Below are 20,000 nucleotides of genomic sequence, written 5' to 3'. Positions count from 1 at the left end.
AGGTTTCAACATTTCTCCCTCATATGCAGAAAAACGAATTCTTTCATGTGACAGAAGTCCAAAAGTGAGTGTTTTTGGACCGTAACCATGGAACAGTAGGAGGCTGCCCCATCACGTCCAGCAAATGTAGCCAGACCCCAAGAGTACTGTAGGACGTGTGTGTGTGTGTGTGTGTTAATGTAGCTAGAGCCCAAGAGTACTGTAGGACGTGTGTGTGTGTGTGTGTTAATGTAGCTAGACCCCAAGAGTACTGTAGGACGTGTGTGTGTGTGTGTGTGTTAATGTAGCTAGAGCCCAAGAGTACTGTAGGATGTGTGTGTGTGTGTGTGTGTGTTAATGTAGCTAGACCCCAAGAGTACTGTAGGACGTGTGTGTGTGTTAATGTAGCTAGAGCCCAAGAGTACTGTAGGACGTGTGTGTGTGTGTGTGTTAATGTAGCTAGACCCCAAGAGTACTGTAGGACGTGTGTGTGTGTGTTAATGTAGCTAGACCCCACGAGTACTGTAGGACGTGTGTGTGTGTGTGTGTGTGTGTGTGTGTGTGTGTGTGTGTGTGTGTGTGTGTGTGTGTTAATGTAGCTAGAGCCCAAGAGTACTGTAGGACGTGTGTGTGTGTGCTAATGAGCTAGACCCCAAGAGGACTGTAGGACGTGTGTGTGTGTGTGTGTGTGTGTTAATGTAGCTAGAGCCCAAGAGTACTGTAGGACGTGTGTGTTAATGTAGCTCCAGAACTCCCCCAGGGCATTCCGACTTCCTGGAACTACAACAGAACGGAGCAATTGCACACACTGATGGGGTGTCCAAACCAAAAGCAACTCGAGGCGTGTGTGTGTGTGTGTGTGTGTGTGTGTGTGTGTGTGTGTGTGTGTGTGTGTGTGTGTGTGTGTGTGTGTGTGTGTGTGTGTGTGTGTGTGTGTGTGTGTGTGTGTGTGTGTGTGTGTGTGTGTGTGTGTGTGTGTGTGTGTGTGTGTGTGTGTGTGTGTGTGTGTGTGTGTGTGTGTGTGTGTGTTGTTTCCAATTGTCTCAGAGATAGAATTGTTGTCTGTAGTCAATAAAATGCTACCTTGTTTTTCCAGACATTGAATGCATCGCGTGTGTTTTGGTTAAGTTGGCCGCCTCCGCTGGCCTATTGTGAGAAGCCAAAACAAATCGTCCGCGACAACTGGAGATTATGAGTGTCAGCCGAGTCCTCTGAGGGAGATGAGTGACGGATCTGACCACAAGGCACGTCTTGATTGCCATACACACACACACACACACACACACACGGCCCGACTTGATTGCCATGTACCAGTTGCTCTCTGGAATGAGGTGGTGTGTGTGCAGTAAGAAGTGTTCCAGCGTATGCTAACTGCATGCTAGCGCCGCGACTGCCCTGTGGCGTTGAGTGGCCCCTTCCACACCGAGTCCTTTAGTACACCGCCCTGGTGACCCGTATTCCTTATTCAAAATGACCCAAGTCAAACTGCTCTGGTGACCCGTATTTCTCATTCAAAATGACCCAAGTCAAACTGCTCTGGTGACCCGTACTTCTCATTCAAAATGACCCAAGTCAAACTGCTCTGGTGACCCATACTTCTTACTCTAAATGACCCAAGTCAAACTGCTCTGGTGACCCGTACTTCTCACTCTAAATGAAGTCAAACTGCATATCAGGCAAATGTTCTACTCAAAAGCTAATAGTCACCAACACGGCAAGCTGTCCTTTGGTGATCTTCTCATTGAGGGTGTGTGTGTGTGCGTGTGTGTATGTGTCTACAGTATGTGTGTGTGTGTGTGTCTGTGTCTGTGTGCCTGTGTGTCTGTAAAGGGTTACTGTGTGTGTGCCTTTGTGTGTGTGTGTGTATGTCTATGTGTGTGTGTGTGTGTCTCTGTGTGCCTGTGTGTGTGTGTATGTCTATGTGTGTGTGTGTATGTCTGTGTGTGTGTGTGTCTGTGTCTACAGTATGTGTGTGTGTGTGTCTCTGTGTGCCTGTGTGTGTGTAAAGGGTTACTGTGCCTGTGTGCCTGAAGAGGCTGCCTCAGGAGGTTGTTTTTATGATAGCAGCAAAGGGAAAGGGCAGAGGTGTTTACTTAATGATAGACTAGCTCAGGGACGCATAGATAAATGCACACACACACACACACACACGCACACACACAGACACGTACTCTGGTGTGTTAATACTCTGGTGTGTTAATGTTATAGTGTTGTGTTGATACTCTGGTGTGTTAAAGCTCTAGTGGTGTGTTAAAGAGGAACTATGCAGGATTGGCGATTTCATCCCTGGTTTCGGTTTCGTTTTTCGTTTTCGCTCGTTTTATGCTTGCATATTTCTCTGCAGAGCTTCCCCGACAGCTTTAGAGTGTATATTTATACATATATAGGCTATATATAAATATATAAATTGCAAGTGTGGTTCTTCTTGTTCCTCACGTGTCTCAGACTTCCAGATGTAAACAAGGAGCGATCTTGTCCTGCAGAAACTGCAAGGTTGCAATAGCGGAGAGGGACACTGGGGGCGGGAGGAAATATTACTGTTTTCGATGAAACTGGTCAGTCAAGCAAAACAACGATTTCTGAGCGATTTTATGACTATGAAAAAGTTGCATAGGGTCTCTTTAATACTCTGGTGTGTTGCTGTGGTGATGTGTTGATTCTCTAGTGTGTTGTTGCTATGGTGATGTGTTGTTGCTGTGGTGATGTGTGCCCACTCCACTATGGTCCGAGTGCTGGAGCCCCTAAGTGGTGCTGTGTGGTGGTGGTTGTGCTGTGGTTGCCGGCGGCAGCGGTTTCCGTGGTGAGGCAGCTGGAGACCCCCAGTCTGGGATGGCCCCCTGGGGAGATGAAGAATTCCACTCATCCTGGACATTTCCTGTTAGGACATAATACACACACACACAAGACACAGACGCACGCACGCACACACACACACACACACACACACACACACACACACACACACAAGACACATGCGCACACACACAAGACACATGCGTGCAGACACACACACACACACACACACACACACACACACACACACACACAAACACAAGACACACGCGCACACACAAGACACATGCGTGCAGACACACACACACACACACACGCACACACACACACACACACACACACACACACACACACACACATTGTGCATGGCAGTTTCTTAAAGCGATATTCTTTTACTCAGTTTTGATCACTCTTTACTTCACCCTGATTGCACACGTGCACACACGCACACACATACACACATGACATAAACACACACACATGCACATATGACATAAACACACACACACACACACACACACACACACACACACACACACACACATACATGACATAAACACACACACACACACAGGACTGGTCTTCATCATCAGCATGAGGCTATGAGGGGCTGTTGGAATAGCTGTCAGCACACACTAACTGCACAGCAGCTGGACACACACTGACATGCAGATACACAAACACACACACACACACACACACACACACACACACTCACACACTCTGACATGCAGATGAACACACACACACAGACACACACACACACACACACACACACACACACACACACACACACACACAGACACACAGACACACACACACACCCATGCACTTGCACTCACAGTGCTGCCTGTGTTTGTGTAATTGTAAGAGGGCAGCATGTGTGTGAGGTGGAATGTGACAACTCCTTATCCCGAGCACAACACACTCCACCAGCTGCTGCACTTTTTTTAGGGGGGGGGGGGGCATGTGTTCTTGCATCTATCCCATTATATGTGTGTGTGTGTGTGTGTGTGTGTGTGTGTGTGTGTGTGTGTAGTTTTCCAAGGGTGGGGGTGCACACTATCTGGGAGTGGAGTTGGACCTAGTCCTCTACTCTGCTCTTAATCCAGATGATGGACAACAGCAACAGTACAGAACACATGTACACACACAAAACAGAACACACACACACACACACTCTCTCTCTCTCTCTCTCTCTCTCTCTCTCTCTTCTCTCTCTCTCTCTCTCTGTGTGTTTTTGTCTCACTGCCAAAGACAGAGCCAGCAGTAATACTACTGTACACTGACACACTTACCCTTTGAGCAGCATTCCAGTCCTGTTCCAAGCATCCAACATGCTTCACTCTGATTGAGTGTGTGTGTGTGTGTGTGTGTGTGTGTGTGTGTGTGTGTGTGTGTGTGTGTGTGTGTGTGTGTGTGTGTGTGTGTGTGTGTGTGTGTGTGTGTGTGTGTGTAAAATCTGCAACTGTTGCAGTTTGGTAATGGGTCACACACACACACACACACACACACACACACACACACACACACACACACACACACACACACACACACACACACACACACACACACACAATAATACCTGGTACTGGTCTGATCGGCCACTGACTTTTCCTTACGTATACGATGTGTGCTGCATGTTTGCACCCGTATGGATGCATGCAAACATAACACACACACACGCACACCCACACACACGCGCACACACACATGCACACACACGTGCACATGTAGAGAGAGAAAGATGGTCTCAAACACAACACACATCTGAAGTGAAAGAAAAGTTGCTTACATAAGGCTTTTAGCTTTCAGTGTGTGTGTGTGTGTGTGTGTGTGTGTCTGTTATCTAATTTGGTGTGATTTGATTTCACACAGCCATTATTGGAGGACATTTGGTACATCTCAAGTTTACACTTGCGTGCATGCGCACACACACACACACACACACACACACACACACACACACACACACACACACACACACACACACACACACACACCACACACACACACACACACACACATACTGCCAGCTGTTGTTTAGGCTGGATTTAGGAGGTCATCCAAAATGTATTAACTGTAGTGTCCAACAGATGGTGCTGTTTCCTTGCCTTTCAGCTCCCCACTGCAGCAGTGCTGTGCTGTGCAGTAGACCCACCCCACTAGACACAGCAACCGCTAGACTCACAGCACGTGCTCATGATGTGCACATCCATACACATGGGCTTGGCCATTTAGACAAGAACACTGACTCTGTTGGTGCAGTGTGGACATATTTTTGTACTGATCACTTAGTAAGGTGACCAGATATACGAGACCAAAACCAGGGACATGATCCCAAAAATGTGGAAAACACGGAGAGATTTTCAGTTTGACTATCAGTCTAAATGAAATGCAATGCATATACAAGTTTTATCTTCAAAAACTGGAGACATGGGTAGTTTTTCTGTATTTTCCCGGGGACAGGCAACCAAAAACAGGGACTGTCCCCTGAAACCGGGGATGGGGATGTCTGGTGGTCAGCCTACATTGAGGCGCCTGCAGCCACATGTTGTAGGTTGTGAGGGAGCGGTGTGTGAACTGGGATGGTTGTGAGGGAGAGGTGTGTTATCTGGGATGGTTGTGAGGGAGAGGTGTGTGAACTGGGATGGTTGTGAGGGAGAGGTGTGTGAACTGGGATGGTTGTGAGGGAGAGGTGTGTGAACTGGGATGGTTGTGAGGGAGAGGTGTGTTAGCTGGGATGGTTGTGAGGGAGAGGTGTGTTGTTAACTGGGATGGTTGTGAGGGAGAGGTGTGTGAACTGGGATGGTTGTGAGGGAGAGGTGTGTGAACTGGGATGGTTGTGAGGGAGAGGTGTGTTCACTGGGATCTCTCTCCACCATCCTGAGCCGCAAGTCAAGGCCACTTCTTCACGTGTTTGTGCACAGCAGAAGGTTTCCACAGCAACCGCCCCAATCCGAGGGTGGAGAGAGGCGCGCCTCACACGTACTGGTGAGGGGGAGAGAGGAGCGGAAGCCAACTACGCCCCCCACTTACAAAACACCTTGGCAATTGCCATGGCAACCACATTTCGCAGCTAAGGTGTTACCAGGGCAACTGCCGAAATGGTGACAGCACCTAGCTACAGTGATGACAATGTCAGAGTAAGAGACATTGAGACATCACTCAAAGTGAGCATAGGCATGTATCTGAGAACACACACACACACACACACACACACACACACCAAGTGAGCGTATGCATGTATCTGAGAGCTGCTTTGGTAGTGGAACCAGCTCGGCCATGTTGCCATGGTTACGGTGGGAGTCGTGATAAGGCCATGTGGGTGTTGCTGCAGAGTGCGGACTGATCCATTGGGCTCAGATCTCCTGCACACACACATACACACACACACACACACACACACACACACACACACACACACATACACACACACACCCTCTCTCTCCCTTCTCCTCTCATCTCTGAGTGCCTCTGCTCTCGGTCTGCACAGTGATCTCAAACAGTCTTAAATGGTGCTGTGATGTGGCCATCATGCTGTCCTTATGAGCTAGCCTAGCCTAGCATAGTGTAGCCTAGCGTAGCCTCTCCTAGCATAGTGTAGCCTAGCCTAGCGTAGCCTCTCCTAGCATCGTTAAGCAGAGCAGAGCAGAGCAGAGCAGCTGGTCCCTGGCAGGCCGAGTCAGCACGCTGAGGTGAGGACTACAGCAGCCCTGACTGCTGCACTTCCATTGCTCTACTGAATGAGAACAAGTGCAGTTGAGCTCCAGATGTGGTGTGGGTGTTCCCCACCAGGCACGAGTGCTGGAGGAGGAGGCGAGTGTGTGTGATATAGGATTATGTGATATGTGTGGTGTGTGTGATTATGTGGGATCTGAAACGGAGCAGCTCTTTGCACTGTGAAGACACTAGTGGTGTCTGTATTCATGAGGTAGTGATCCAGGGGGATGATGATGATGATGGTGGTGATGGTGATGATAGTGATGATGATGATGGTGGTAATGATGACGATGATGGTGATGGTGATAATGACGACGATGATGGTGATGATGGTGATGACTATGATGATGGTAATGACGATGGTGATGGTGATGATGGTAGTGATGATGACGATGGTGGTGACGACTATGATGGTAGTGATGGTGTTGATGACTATGATCATGGTAGTGATGATGGCAATGACATTGATGATTGTGGTGGTGATGGTGATGAAGGTGATGATGACTATTGTGGTGGTGATGATGATTGTGGTGGTGATAGTGAAGAAGGTGGTGATAACCTTGGAGTGTGTGTTGGTCCAGATGGATCAGGTGTCTGATGATGATGATTGTGGTGGTGATGGTGATGAAGGTGATGATAACAATAGAGTGTGTGGTGTTCCAGATGGATCAGGTGTCTGATGATGAGGAGGAGGAGGATTATGATGGTGATAGTGATGAAGGTGGTAATAACATTAGAGTGTGTGTTGGTCCAGATGGATCAGGTGTCTGATGATGATGATGATTGTGGTGGTGATGGTGATGAAGGTGGTGATGATGGTGGACTGTGTGTGTTCCAGATGGATCAGGTGTCTGATGATGATGATGATGATTGTGGTGGTGATGGTGATGAAGGTGGTGGTAACATTAGAGTGTGTGTTGTTCCAGATGGATCAGGTGTCTGATGACGAGCTGGACCATGCTGCGGAGGAGGACAGCGATAAGGAGGACCAGGACCTGGACAAGATGTTCGGAGCCTGGCTGGGAGAGCTGGACAAGCTGACACAGGTTGGCCCTGCTGATCCGGCCTCACAGGTTACACTCATTTACTCATTCCACACACACACACACACACACACACACACACACACACACACACACACACACACACGTCCTCACAGGTTACACTCATTTACTCATTCCACACACACACACACACACACACACACACACACACACACACACACACACACACACACACACACACACACACACACACACACACACACAGACGGCCTCACAGGTTACACTCTACATTTACTCATTCATCACACACACGAGGAATAACATTCACGCTACAAAGCTATAATGCAGAGGACTCCTTAGGAAGCCTCCTCGTCACCCGCCTGAGAAACACCAGCACAGTTCTGTATTTGACGTCCCTCTCTTTGTCTCTGTCCATAACACACACACACACACACACACACACACACACACACACACTCTTCCATACTCAGGGCCTGGACGATGGCCGGCCACAGAAGATCCAGAACGCTCCCCTCAGGCAGGAGACCAACCTGGCCAACTTCTCGTACCGCTTCTCCATGTACAACATCAACGGTGAGAACACACACACACACACACACACACACACACACTACCGCTTCTCCATGTACAACATCAACGGTGAGAACACACACACACACACACACACACACACACACTACCGCTTCTCCATGTACAACATCAACGGTGAGAACACACACACACACACACACACACACTACCGCTTCTCCATGTACAACATCAACGGTGAGAACACACACACACACACACACACACACACACACTACCGCTTCTCCATGTACAACATCAACGGTGAGAACACACACACACACACACACACACACACACTACCGCTTCTCCATGTACAACATCAACGGTGAGAACACACACACACACACACACACACACACACACACACACACACACACACACTACCGCTTCTCCATGTACAACATCAACGGTGAGAACACACACACACACACACACACTACCGCTTCTCCATGTACAACATCAACGGTGAGAACACACTCACACACACACACACACACACACACACACTACCGCTTCTCCATGTACAACATCAACGGTGAGAGTGCTCTTACCACAATGCTGTTCACACACACACACACACACACACACACACACTACCGCTTCTCCATGTACAACATCAACGGTGAGAGCGCTCTTACCACAATGCTGTTCACACACACACACACACACACACACACACACACACACACACACTACTCACAATCAGTCAGGGATGTTCAGCTTTCACGTGACATTTCAGGATGAACCTAAAATCCACTATAACCTTTACAGGTGAACTGAATGTGACCTCCTCTAGATGTTTGAATGTGCATGTCCAACAGTGTTAGAGTATTCAATGTACTGTGGACATCACTCTGGTTAGACACAAACTGTGTTTCATTATCACTGGACTTGTACACACTGTGTCTTTGGGTGGGGATATTTATGTCTGTGTGTGGTTTTGAGTGTGTGTTTGAGCCTTGAGTGTGTGTTTGGGTGGGGATATTGATGTCTCAAAATAATTATGGATTTTTTTTTTGAGTGTGTGTTTGAGTCTTGACTGTGTGTTTGGGTGGGGATATTGATGTCTCAAAATAATTATTGATTTTTTGAGTGTGTATTTGGTCCTTGTCAGTGTGTGTTTGGATATTTGTGTCCGTGTGTATGTGTGTGGTTCTGACCCGTGTGAGTGTGTGTTTGGGTGGGATAGTCATGTCCGTGTGTGTGTGGTTCTGACCCTTGAGTGTGTTTAGATATTTGTGTCCGTGTGTGTGTGGTTCTGACCCGTGTGTGTGTGTGTGTGTGCTGCTGCGGTGTCGTCCCCAGAGGCGCTGAGCCAGGGTGAGCCGGTGTGTGTGTGGTTCTGACCCGTGTGAGTGTGTGTTTGGGTGGGATAGTCATGTCCGTGTGTGTGTGGTTCTGACCCGTGTGTGTGTGTGTGTGTGTGTGCGGTGTCGTCCCCAGAGGCGCTGAGCCAGGGTGAGCCGGTGTGTGTGTGGTTCTGACCCGTGTGTGTGTGTGTGTGTGTGTGTGTGCGGTGTCGTCCCCAGAGGCGCTGAGCCAGGGTGAGCCGGTGGACCTGGACGCGCTGATGGCTGACCTGTGCACCATCGAGAGCGAGCTGAGCACCATGGGTAAACCGGGCTCCGTGCGGGCGCCCTCCTCCTCCTCGCGCCACAAGGCCGGCGGGCGCGGCGTGGGCATCTCCGTGGCGACCGCGGGCAGCGGCGGCGGCGGGGGGGGCAGCAGCGGCGGCAGCACCAGCAGCAGCACGAGGGCGTCGCCGGCCGGCTCGGTCCGCCAGACCCCGGTCCGCCCGCTCGCCTCCGACCTGTCGCTGGACGACATCACGGCGCAGCTGGAGAAGGCGTCGCTCAGCATGGACGAGGCCGCCCGCCAGACCTCCTCCTGCGCCTCCTCCTCCTCCTCCTCCTCCTCCTGCTCCTCCTCCACCCTCCTCCGCCGGCCCTCCGCCTCCTCGCTGCCCCCCCCCCAGCACCCGCCCCAGCACCGCCGCACGGGCTCCGTGGGGGGGGGCAGCAGCGAGCAGGACGGCCGCTCGGCCGGACACTCCTCGCGCTCCAGCGCCTCGGCCTCCAGCATGGACTCGCTGGACATGGAGAAGGGCCCTGTGCGGGGGGGCGCGGAGAGGGACGAGGGTTCCGGGGGCCCCCCCCCCACACAGGGCGCGCCCGGCCAGTCCAGCACCGAGGTAAGAGCACGTCCACCTCACTTCCTGTTTAGATGACCTCATCAGCTGGGGTCCTCAGGTGTGTGGGACGGGGGATTGGAGTAGTGACATGAACAAGGAATAGGAACTCTCTCTCTCTCTCTCTCTCTCTCTCTCCCTCTCTCTCTCTCTCTTTAAACCCGCTCTCTCTCTCTCTCTCTCTCTCTCTCTCCCTTTAAACCCTCTCTCTCTCTCTTTAAACCCCCCCTCTCTCTCTCTTTAAACCCCCCCTCTCTCTCTCTTTAAACCCCCTCTCTCTCTCTCTCTTTAAACCCCCTCTCTCTCTCTCTCTCTCTCTCTTTCTCTTTCTCTTTCTCTTTAAACCCCCCCTCTCTCTCTCTCTCTCTCTCCCCTCCTCCCTGAAGTCATTCTCTTCTCGTCTCTTCTTCTGTATTTAAGGAATAGTGTTTTTATGTGTGAACATGTTTTCGGGCCACAGCCCAGAAGAGTGATGTAAGCAGTCTAAATCAGGCAAATTAGTCACATGAAAGCACAAGAAGAAGAAGTTGACTGTGTTCTGTGGACCTGAGACCCGATGGCTGGCCCGGATCTGGCCCACATGTAGCCGGGATGTAGCCCACATGTAGCCCGGATCTGGCCCAGATGTAGCCCAGATCCAGACCCAGAGTTTAGTGATGAGGCTCTGATGAGGCCAAGTGACTGTTAACGAGCAGGAAGTCCAGTCAGGACTATATGAGTCATCTAAATGATTCATTAACATGTCTAGCGGTATGTGTATTGTATTCAGATGCAGAGGGAAACAAAGTGCTTTATGTTAAGTCGTAGCCTGAACTCTCTACACACACACACACACACACACACACACACACACACACACACACACACACACACACACACACACGCACCCTTCCAACTCTTCCCACCCTGGCTCCTATTACTCTATACAGCCTGAGGGGTGGGAGTAGATGTGTGTGTGTGTGTTGTGGTGTGTGTGTAAGAGGATAGCTGAGGTTCACAGGGGTCAGATGGGACAGTTGTGATAAAGCTGAGTCAGCGGTGTCCAGACAGAGGCCACTCATCTCCATCTGTTTTAAGTGCGCTCGCGTTACTCAGGGGAGCCGCAGCCTTTCAGAGCTCCAGTTCCACACGCTTATTAAACATGAGATATGGGACCCAGCCATGGAGGAGTCTGGAGCCATCGGGCCACCCAAAACAGACCATAATAGTCCCAATAATGAGCCTGATGACTGACAATGGGCCGCCACACAATCTATTACATCTGTTTAGTGTGTGTGTGTGTGTGCGTGTGTGCGTGTGCGCGTGTGTGCGTGCGTACTGATTGTTAACTCAACCTCATCTACTGCATGCTAATGTGACTGTGAAAACTTGTCCTGAAACTTAAAACACAGATGCTTGTAGATGTGGTAATGATTATTTCCATAACCTCACAGAGTGCAAATGTTTTGTTTTGGAGATGTTTGTTTGTTTGTTTGTTTGTGTGAGTGCCTGTTGCCTGGAGATCCCTGCATGATGGATTCTAATGTGGTTCTTACTGTGCTGTGTTGTGCGTTCTCTACACTGTGTCTGCATGATAAACCACCGCCCACCTCACTGCCCCCTCTCTGCCCCCTCTCTGCCCCCTCTCTACCCCCTCTCTGCCCCCTCACTGCCCACCTGCCTGCTTCCTCACCTGCCTGTCTGTCTCAGTCACCTGCACGAATTATTACCCAGCATGCATCACAGCGAAGGGCCAATGGTAGGCCTGCACGCGGGGTCTCCAGACGACATCTTGACTTTACATCCCAGAACGGGGAATTGGATTTGGGCACTGTAAGTGTGTGTGTGTGTGTGTGGGTGTGTGTGTGGGTGGGGAGGTGGAAAGGTCGTGTGTGTGTGTGTGTGTGTGTATGCATATGTGCATGTTTTCATATAAACACACACATACCTCCCTTTGTCTGAAGGTCAAAGTCATCTGAAAGAGAGTTGCAGACTCTAGTGGGGGATGGTGTTTGGATTAGTCTCCTACTCAAGCTGGGACTTAAACACTTATAAAAAAGGAGCCTTACTTATGTTACTTTTTAACATGCATGTTGCGTGTGTGTGTGTGTGTGTGTGTGTGAGAGAGAGAGTACAAGTGTTAGGGGGACAAATCTTTGTGGTGAGTCTTCCCTCTTAGTCCACAATCAGCAAGGTGATTTAAAAACCAGTACAGTCATGAATCTTTGCTAACTAGGGACCATAAATACACACACAAACCCACGATCACCACAGCCAGTAAAACCTGTATCTCTCCAACAAAGGGAAATGTTATGGTATGTTAATAGGTATGTTATGCTGATGTAAGGTACAAGTTTTTGAGTGGATCAGGGATCTTCTCCTTGACTGCCAAATTAACGATCACAATCAATGCTGTTTTCCTGCTTCCACTCTTTTTAAACAGAAATCAAAAGATCTTGTTTGTGTACATTCAGAAATCATCAATCATAAATCATTGCACTGACTGTCCTGTTTCTCTTCTGCACCAAGCACTCGTATCTGGACAAAGAAACCTCTCTGATTCTGAAAAGCATTGCGGGAAAGCCCTCTCACCTGCTGACCAAGGTGACGCCCACTGATTCTTCCTGCTTCCTGCTGTCTGCATGCTGATTGGCTGATTTCTGTGGCTCTAGATTCATAACCACACCTTCCTCTTCACCAGAGCTCTGTTTGGTTTTGTTTAGTTGTTTTGTTTCGTTGTTTTGTTGTTTTGTTTCGTTGTTTTGTTTAGTTGAGTAAGAGTGCTGTTTTCTCTGTAGAACGCCGTCTCCTGTGAAGGGGGGCTTTCGCCTTTCGATGCCTCCTCCTTTCTCCTTCCACTAGCTCCTTCTCTTTGTTCAATTCTGCTATATTAGAAATGTACTTTACATTTATTTATTTTTTTTTTCACCATTTTTGGTTTGTGGAATATGTTGTTTGTGCCGTTTAGAAAGCTCTCTGTGGGTGTGTGTTGCTTGTCTCCATAACCTTTGTGTTCTGGGTGTGTTCCTCATTGTTGTCCACAGTAAGCTGTGTGTGTGCTGTGTGTTTTAACCTCATTGTTGTACACTGTAAGGGGAGTGAAGCATGCTGCATGTCAGTCTGCTCTCAGATGTGTCCTTGTTTCTGACAAGGGGCTTCTGGGATATGTAGTCTGTCTGTCCTGATCAAGAGCACCAGCAGGAGATGGGATATGTAGTCTGTCTGTCCTGATCAAGAGCACCAGCAGGAGATGTGGGATTTGAACATGGCATATTTCTTTATGGAATGGGGCAACGTTATTTTGCGTGAGCGTTTCTTTTGGAAAATGGCTGTTCATTTCTTTTCCAGGGTGGGAGATTCCTGTATTTGCGTGTGTCCACTTGGGAATGTGTGAAAGGCCGAACACACACTGATTTTAGGTCACAGATTTATGCTTATTGCCATGTCAGTTAGTCAGAGTGCTTTTGTTTAGCTGGCCCTGTGTGTGTACATACACACACACACACACACACACACACACACACACACCCTGACACATTAGTGAGTTTTAATCCGCATTTGTATTTTGCCAGACTAATATGATTGTTTCCTAAGCTGAGCTTTCTCAGCATGTTATGCCTCCAGATCTGACTCTCTAGTTATCAGCATTTATAAACATTAGGAACAACACCATTTATTTCAGTTTAACAGACTGTTGTTCTGTCAAGTGAGGTGTGTGTGTGTGTGTCTGTCCGTGTGTGTGTGTGTATTATCAGACAAATGACTTACACCACTGCAAAGAGTATTGGTAGCAACAGACGTTTGTGTGTGTACTGTAGGAGACACCAAATGCTCGAGCCCAGATTAGGTGGCTAATAATGCTATTAGCATTAGCATCCTAATCAGATATGTTCGCCCATCAGCAGCCATTAGCTCAAGACAAACGAGCCCGTCTGATTGGGCAGCAGGCCGCTAATGTATGCAGTGAGCACTTTTTAATATGCATGGGAATGTAATTAAGGTCTAATTCCCATGTGACCCACTCATGGCTGGCTTTGGAAGAGTACGCCAGACCGGCTCAGATCTTTTGTGTGTGTGTGTGTGTGTGACCTGCTCATAGCTGGCTTTGGAGGAGTATGCCAGACCGGCGCAGATCTTCTGCACATGAGCAGCGTTTGAGTGTGCAGATATCATATCCACCATAGTCAGCATGTGTGTGGCTAACTTGCAGTAAGAAGCTTGAATTCAGCGCTCTGTTGGAACTGTGCGTTTAACAGTGAGGCAGTGAGTGGCAGCTCTCATATGGGATGAACCAATGCATTGCTCCAAGTGTGTGTGTGTGTGTGTGTGTGTGTGTGTGTTGTGTTGACGGACACGAGGCCAAATCCACGGTCTGTTGGATAGAGGAGACACACGGTCATCTAGCTGTGGATGCCCTCATAAGACACAGTGGACCTGTCAGTCAAAAGACTGCTGCTAGCTATAATGCACAGCTTGGGAACTTGAGAGAAGAGCTGAAGAGAAGTCTGAATTGCTCAGAAAGTGTGTGTGTGTTGTCTGATTTGCTCAGAAAGCCTTAGATAAATTCTTTCAGTTTTTGACCTACTCTGGCTGCCTGGGAATATGAGCAGAGAGAGCGAGAGCAGTGAGAGAGAGCTGTGAGCAAGAGAGTCTGTATGTGTGTGTGTGTGTGTGTGTGTGTGTGTGTGTGGAGGGTGAGAACAAGACTTCAAAGGGAATCCGGGTTCTTTATATAGGAGGCACCAGCACTGTTCCGCTGCCTGTCTCGCTCCCATTTTCTTTTTTTTTTGACAATGGAGGAGCCTTGGGCTCAGCACACACACACACACACACACACACACACACACACACACACACACACACACACACACACACACACGAGCACAGGGCTCAGAGCACAGACGTGCTGATAGAACACGCAGATCACACTCCAGATTCTCACTGCTTCAACACACACGCACACACACACACACACACACACACACAGATACTTTACCTCCAAATCACGGAGACCTGCACCCAACGTCTTGCACACTTGCGCTGAAGTACAGTCTATTGTGCTCTGATACACTAGCGTTTTGAGGATTGTGTGTGTGTGTGTGTGTGTGTATGAGGACTAGACGGTGGAGGGGGGAGATCACATAGTGAGCGTATCGTGCCCCTCAGTAGCAGCAGATCGTGCATGTGGGCTCGGAACACCAACACATCCCCCATTCAAGAATTGCCCCTCCACTTGCCCCAGTCTGCCCATGCCAAAACACCCCGCACCCCTCCCGCACCCCTCCGGCCGGGGGGGGGAAATGGGTCATCTGGTTGGACGCTTGATAGGGATGTCATGTTGTGATTGGCCGCTGGGCGAAAGGGCATCCCGTGATTGGTTAAAGGTGGGAACGAGGGTCCCGGTTTCTGCTACCAGCAGGGCTCCCCACTGTGTGTGTGTGTGTGTGTGTGTGGGGGATTAAAGCTCATGATTGGCTACATTCCCAGAGCCATGCAGCTGTGTGTGTGTGTGTGTGAGAGAGAGAGCGAGAGAGAGAGCGAGCGTGGAGAACAGATTTTCATTGAAGGAGGCCGGTGTTGGTAGCCCAGCATCTGTGCTGTTCTACGTTCTACGTTCTACGTTCTAGCTGAGCAGGAGCAGGAGCGCAGGCTTGAGAACCGCGGAGAGCAGCACCTGTTCTGCCGTCGTTGTGTGTGTGTGTGTGTGCGTGTGTGACGTGTTCCACTCCAACATCTCTGGACAGCCAGGAGAAGGAGCGGCACACACACCCGGACGCTGACGGGCAAATCTCCTGGACGCTCCGCACGCCTCTGGAGCCCTCTGGGGTTCTGCGGTCCGCGTTGGAGAACCGACCTTTTGGAGAACTCTCTTGGACTAGCGCTCTATTTGACTAGCGCTCTCTCTGACTAGCGCTCTCGGAGAACCGTGCTAATTTCTGCCTCCGTGCCCATTAAGGCGTCTGCGGGAATAGACGTGGTCTCATTGTTGAGAGAGAGAGAGTGTGTGTGTGTGTGTGTGTGTGTGTGTGTGTGTGTGCGTGTGTGTGTGCGTGAGCGAATACGCCTGGTGTCATAGAATCCTTGGGAAGGAATGAACAGCCATCTCCTGCGGGGCGTGTGGAAGCGTAGCGCGTGCGTTTGGGTCGTGAGCTGAGACGTGACGTCTGGGCTGTATTGTAGAGAGACATCGTTCTACTGCAAAGATGATGACCGCTTGCTGGAAGCCACAGGTAAGGGGGGGGGGGGGGGACGAGGGGGGGTCCACCTGTTCATGATGGGCCATTCATGCCGTTCTCCTGCTGGTTCATCACTGTGTTGTGCTTGGTCTGTATGTCGTGTGTGTGTGTGTGTGTGAGGATTTTTTTCAGGGTGTGTGGAATGTGGTTGTTTAGTATTTTTATTTGTTGGACATTCCTTTGTTTGTCTGTCTTGTTTGTTTGTTTGTTTGTCTGTCTTGTTTGTTAGTCATATTGAGCTTGTGTTTGTTGATTGTTTGTATGTGTGTGTTGTAGGGCACGGTGTTGCTTGTCTTTGTTTGCTATTGCACTGACACTGTGTGTGCCAAATGTGTTTTCCCATGGGGATGCTTTGTGTGTTAACGCTGCCTGTGTGTGTGTGTGTGTGTGTGTGTGTGTGTGTAGGAGGAGCAAGCTGCCAAACTAAAGGCAGAGAAGATCCGTGTGGCACTGGAAAAGATCAAAGAGGCTCAGGTGAAAAAGGTGAGTGTGCGCACACACACACACACACACACACACACACACACACACACACACACACACACACACACACACACACACACACACACACACACACACACACACACACACACACACATTCCCTGTCTGCAGATGTGTAGGCACAGCATGCCCGCTCTCCTCACACACTCCACTGAGACAAGAGATCCGGCGTGCACACAGCAGAAAATAGGTCACTGCAGCGCGCGCGCGTTTGGGTGTCTGTGTGTGTGTGTGTGTGTGTGTGTGTGCGTGTGTGTGTGTGCGTGTGTGTGTGTGTGTGTGTACACGGGCACGTTCCTATGGTATTTGGGGGGATTTAGTGTGTGAGGGCAATAAAAGATGCTGCATAAATAAATAAGACTTAACGGGCTGAAGTTGCAGCGGATTAGTACTGAATAGGCTGCAGCAGGGTCGTGTGTGTGTGTGTGTGTGTGTGTTGGGGCTGCAGCAGGGTCCTGCTCTCTGGTGGATTGGGGCACGCTTGGACGTGTGTGTGTGGTTGTGTCATCTCTCGCTCTCTCTTTCTCTCTCTCTCCTCTCTCTCTCTTTCACTCTATTCCTTCCTCTTTCACTCTTTCTCTCTCTTGCTCTTTCTCCCTTTCTCTCTCTTTCACTCTCTCCCTCTCTCTCTCTCTGTCTCCCTCTCTCTCTCCCTCTTTCTCTGAGGGGACAATAGGAGCCGTCTCTCTGTGAGGCCAGTCACGATGAAAGGCGGCTGTTGGAGAACGATACTGGAGAAAAGTGGAACACTTGTTAGTGTGCATTCGTCTAGTAAATGAATAATACATCGTTATGGGAGTCTGTGTGTGTGTGTGTGTGTGTGTGTGTGTGTGTGTGTGTGTGTTAGAAAAGTCGGAGATTTGTGCTTGTTTAATCATTGCTGTAAACTAAAAAGCAAAGTACTTAGAGAGAGTCGAGAGGCGTGAAGATTTCATCAGACTCAGATTGGGGATTTCGTTCTAGACAAAAACATACAAACTGTAAGAAAAGCTGTGTGTCTGTGTGTGTGTGTGTGTGTGTGTGTGTGTGTGTGTGTGTTTCTTTTACACGATGAGGCGTAAAAGTGCTCCCCACATGTGGTGTAAGAAGACTAGCTGTGTGTGTGTGTGTGTGTAGTAAGACTAGCTGTGTGTGTGTGTGTGTGTTTGTGTGAAGTCAGACTAGCAGGGTGCGCCACGTGCACACAGATCCTCTCTGCTCTCTGAGGACCCTAAGCGTGGCCGTCCACTAATCGGCCTGCTCAAAACAGACGGCCTCAGCGGAGCACGGCCAGTGCAGCGTGAAATAGAGAGCCGAGAGCGAGAGAGCCGCTCATATCTCCCACCGCCACTGACCGCTCCGCACCGCACCGCGCGTCCACTTACTCACTAATGGGGCCCCGACAGCAGAGCATGTTTAGTTCAGACTCACGTCCGACACACACACACACACACGCTGATAACCAGCAGCTCACAAGCCAGGCTGAGTGCAGTTATCCGATCGTGTGTGAGTGTGTGTGTGTGTGTGTGTGTGTGTGTGTGTGTGTGTGTGTGTGTAGTGCCAGGCTGAGTGCAGTTATCCGGTGTGTAGACTGGTCATCTCCCAGGAGTGTCTGTCTCTTTCTTTTTTCTTTTCTTTTTCTTCTTCTGCGAGTTCTTCCTTTTCTTTCTCGATAGCCTCTGTAATTTGAGAATTGATGGATGGATGGATTAATTCTAGCTATTTTATTTCATATGCATTTGATCTATTTCATATTCTTAAAGGTGCTCTTAAGTGGTTTTACGCGGTTTCTAAGCTAAAACATTTTTTGTCACATCCGGCATTTTTGTCTTGTTTTTATTTGTAAATTTGTTTGTTTGTCTTGTTGTCACGGGTACGCATGGCGACTACGCCGCTCCGTTTCAGCACTGTCTTATGTATCAGTCTTGTGTGTGAGGCGCTTTGGGTTGCACGTTAAAATGAGCTATACAAATAAACATTGCTTACTTACTTACTTACTTATTTATACTGCAAACATCTCCCCGTCCCCTAGCTGCATGTGCTCTGAGTACACTGTAAAACATCACCTCCCCATCCCCTAGCTGCATGTGCTCTGAGTACACTGTAAAACATCACCTCCCCATCCCCTAGCTGCATGTGCTCTGAGTACACTGTAAAACAACGTGGTCTCTGTGGACAGCACAGGCTCCACCAACGGCAACAAAAACAACTTGGTCCAGCCTGGACCATAGAAACATAACAAACTGTTCCATCCAATCACAGACAATATGCATGTTTAGGACAGTTTCAGTTGCACGGGAGGGAGGGGGAAGGACTAGCGAGTTAGCTCTCTGTTTTGTTCGAACGTTTAATTTGTGGCCATGTAATCTCTTGACTTTGTGGCCATGTAAGCCATGTCAAATCTTAAACCTTGTAAATCAGGGTTTCCCTCAATGAACTTTCCCTGAATTAAATAAAGGTACTACTGCTGCTACTACTACTACTACTATTACTGCTGCTACTACTACTATTACTGCTACTACTACCACTACCACTACTACTACTACTACTGAATGGAGGGTTGTGTGGAGTGAGGTGTGTGTGGAGTGTGTACGGGCTGGAGTGAGGGGTGTGAGGGGTGAGCGCTGTGTACTTCTGCTGCTACTACTACTACTACTACTGGATGGACGGGTGTGTGGAGTGAGGTGTGTGTGGAGTGAGGAGTGTGTGTGTAGGGCTGGATGGAGGGGTGTGTGGAGTGAGGAGTGTGTGGAGTGAGGAGTGTGTGTGTACGGGCTGGATGTGGGGTGTGTGGAGTGAGGAGTGTGTGGAGTGAGGAGTGTGTGTGTGTGTAGGGCTGGATGTGGGGTGTGTGAAGTGAGGAGTGTGTGGAGTGAGGAGTGTGTGTGTGTGTGTGTGTGTGTGTAGGGGCTGGATGTGGGGTGTATGGAGTGAGGAGTGTGTGAAGTGAGGAGTGTGTGTGTGTGTGTGTGTGTGTGTAGGGCTGGATGTGGGTCAGTGTGTTGTTGGCACCGTGCGTGTGCCAGT

General features: G+C 49.4%; 1 protein-coding gene across 8 annotated transcripts in view; it reads left to right on the top strand.

Annotated features, from left to right (window-relative positions):
• The window catches only part of raph1b (Ras association (RalGDS/AF-6) and pleckstrin homology domains 1b), a 65,063-nt gene that overhangs the window by 32,392 nt on the left and 12,671 nt on the right, over positions 1–20,000 (top strand). For 2 of the 8 annotated variants that reach the window (XM_062527927.1, XM_062527928.1), the window contains exons 3-8: positions 7,422–7,568; positions 7,991–8,093; positions 9,620–10,281; positions 11,968–12,090; positions 12,787–12,861; positions 16,899–16,976. In XM_062527927.1, coding sequence (XP_062383911.1) covers positions 7,422–7,568; positions 7,991–8,093; positions 9,620–10,281; positions 11,968–12,090; positions 12,787–12,861; positions 16,899–16,976 — 1,188 coding nt within the window. Of the gene's footprint in view, positions 1–7,421; positions 7,569–7,990; positions 8,094–8,690; positions 8,713–9,619; positions 10,282–11,967; positions 12,091–12,786; positions 12,862–16,898; positions 16,977–20,000 lie in introns of those variants that run through there. The other 6 variants (XM_062527929.1, XM_062527931.1, XM_062527930.1 and 3 more) reach the window with 6 other exon arrangements.

Source organism: Sardina pilchardus, chromosome 23 (genome assembly GCF_963854185.1).
Source record: "Sardina pilchardus chromosome 23, fSarPil1.1, whole genome shotgun sequence".
NCBI lineage: Eukaryota > Metazoa > Chordata > Actinopteri > Clupeiformes > Clupeidae > Sardina > Sardina pilchardus.
This window is presented reverse-complemented; position numbering and strand designations above follow the sequence as displayed.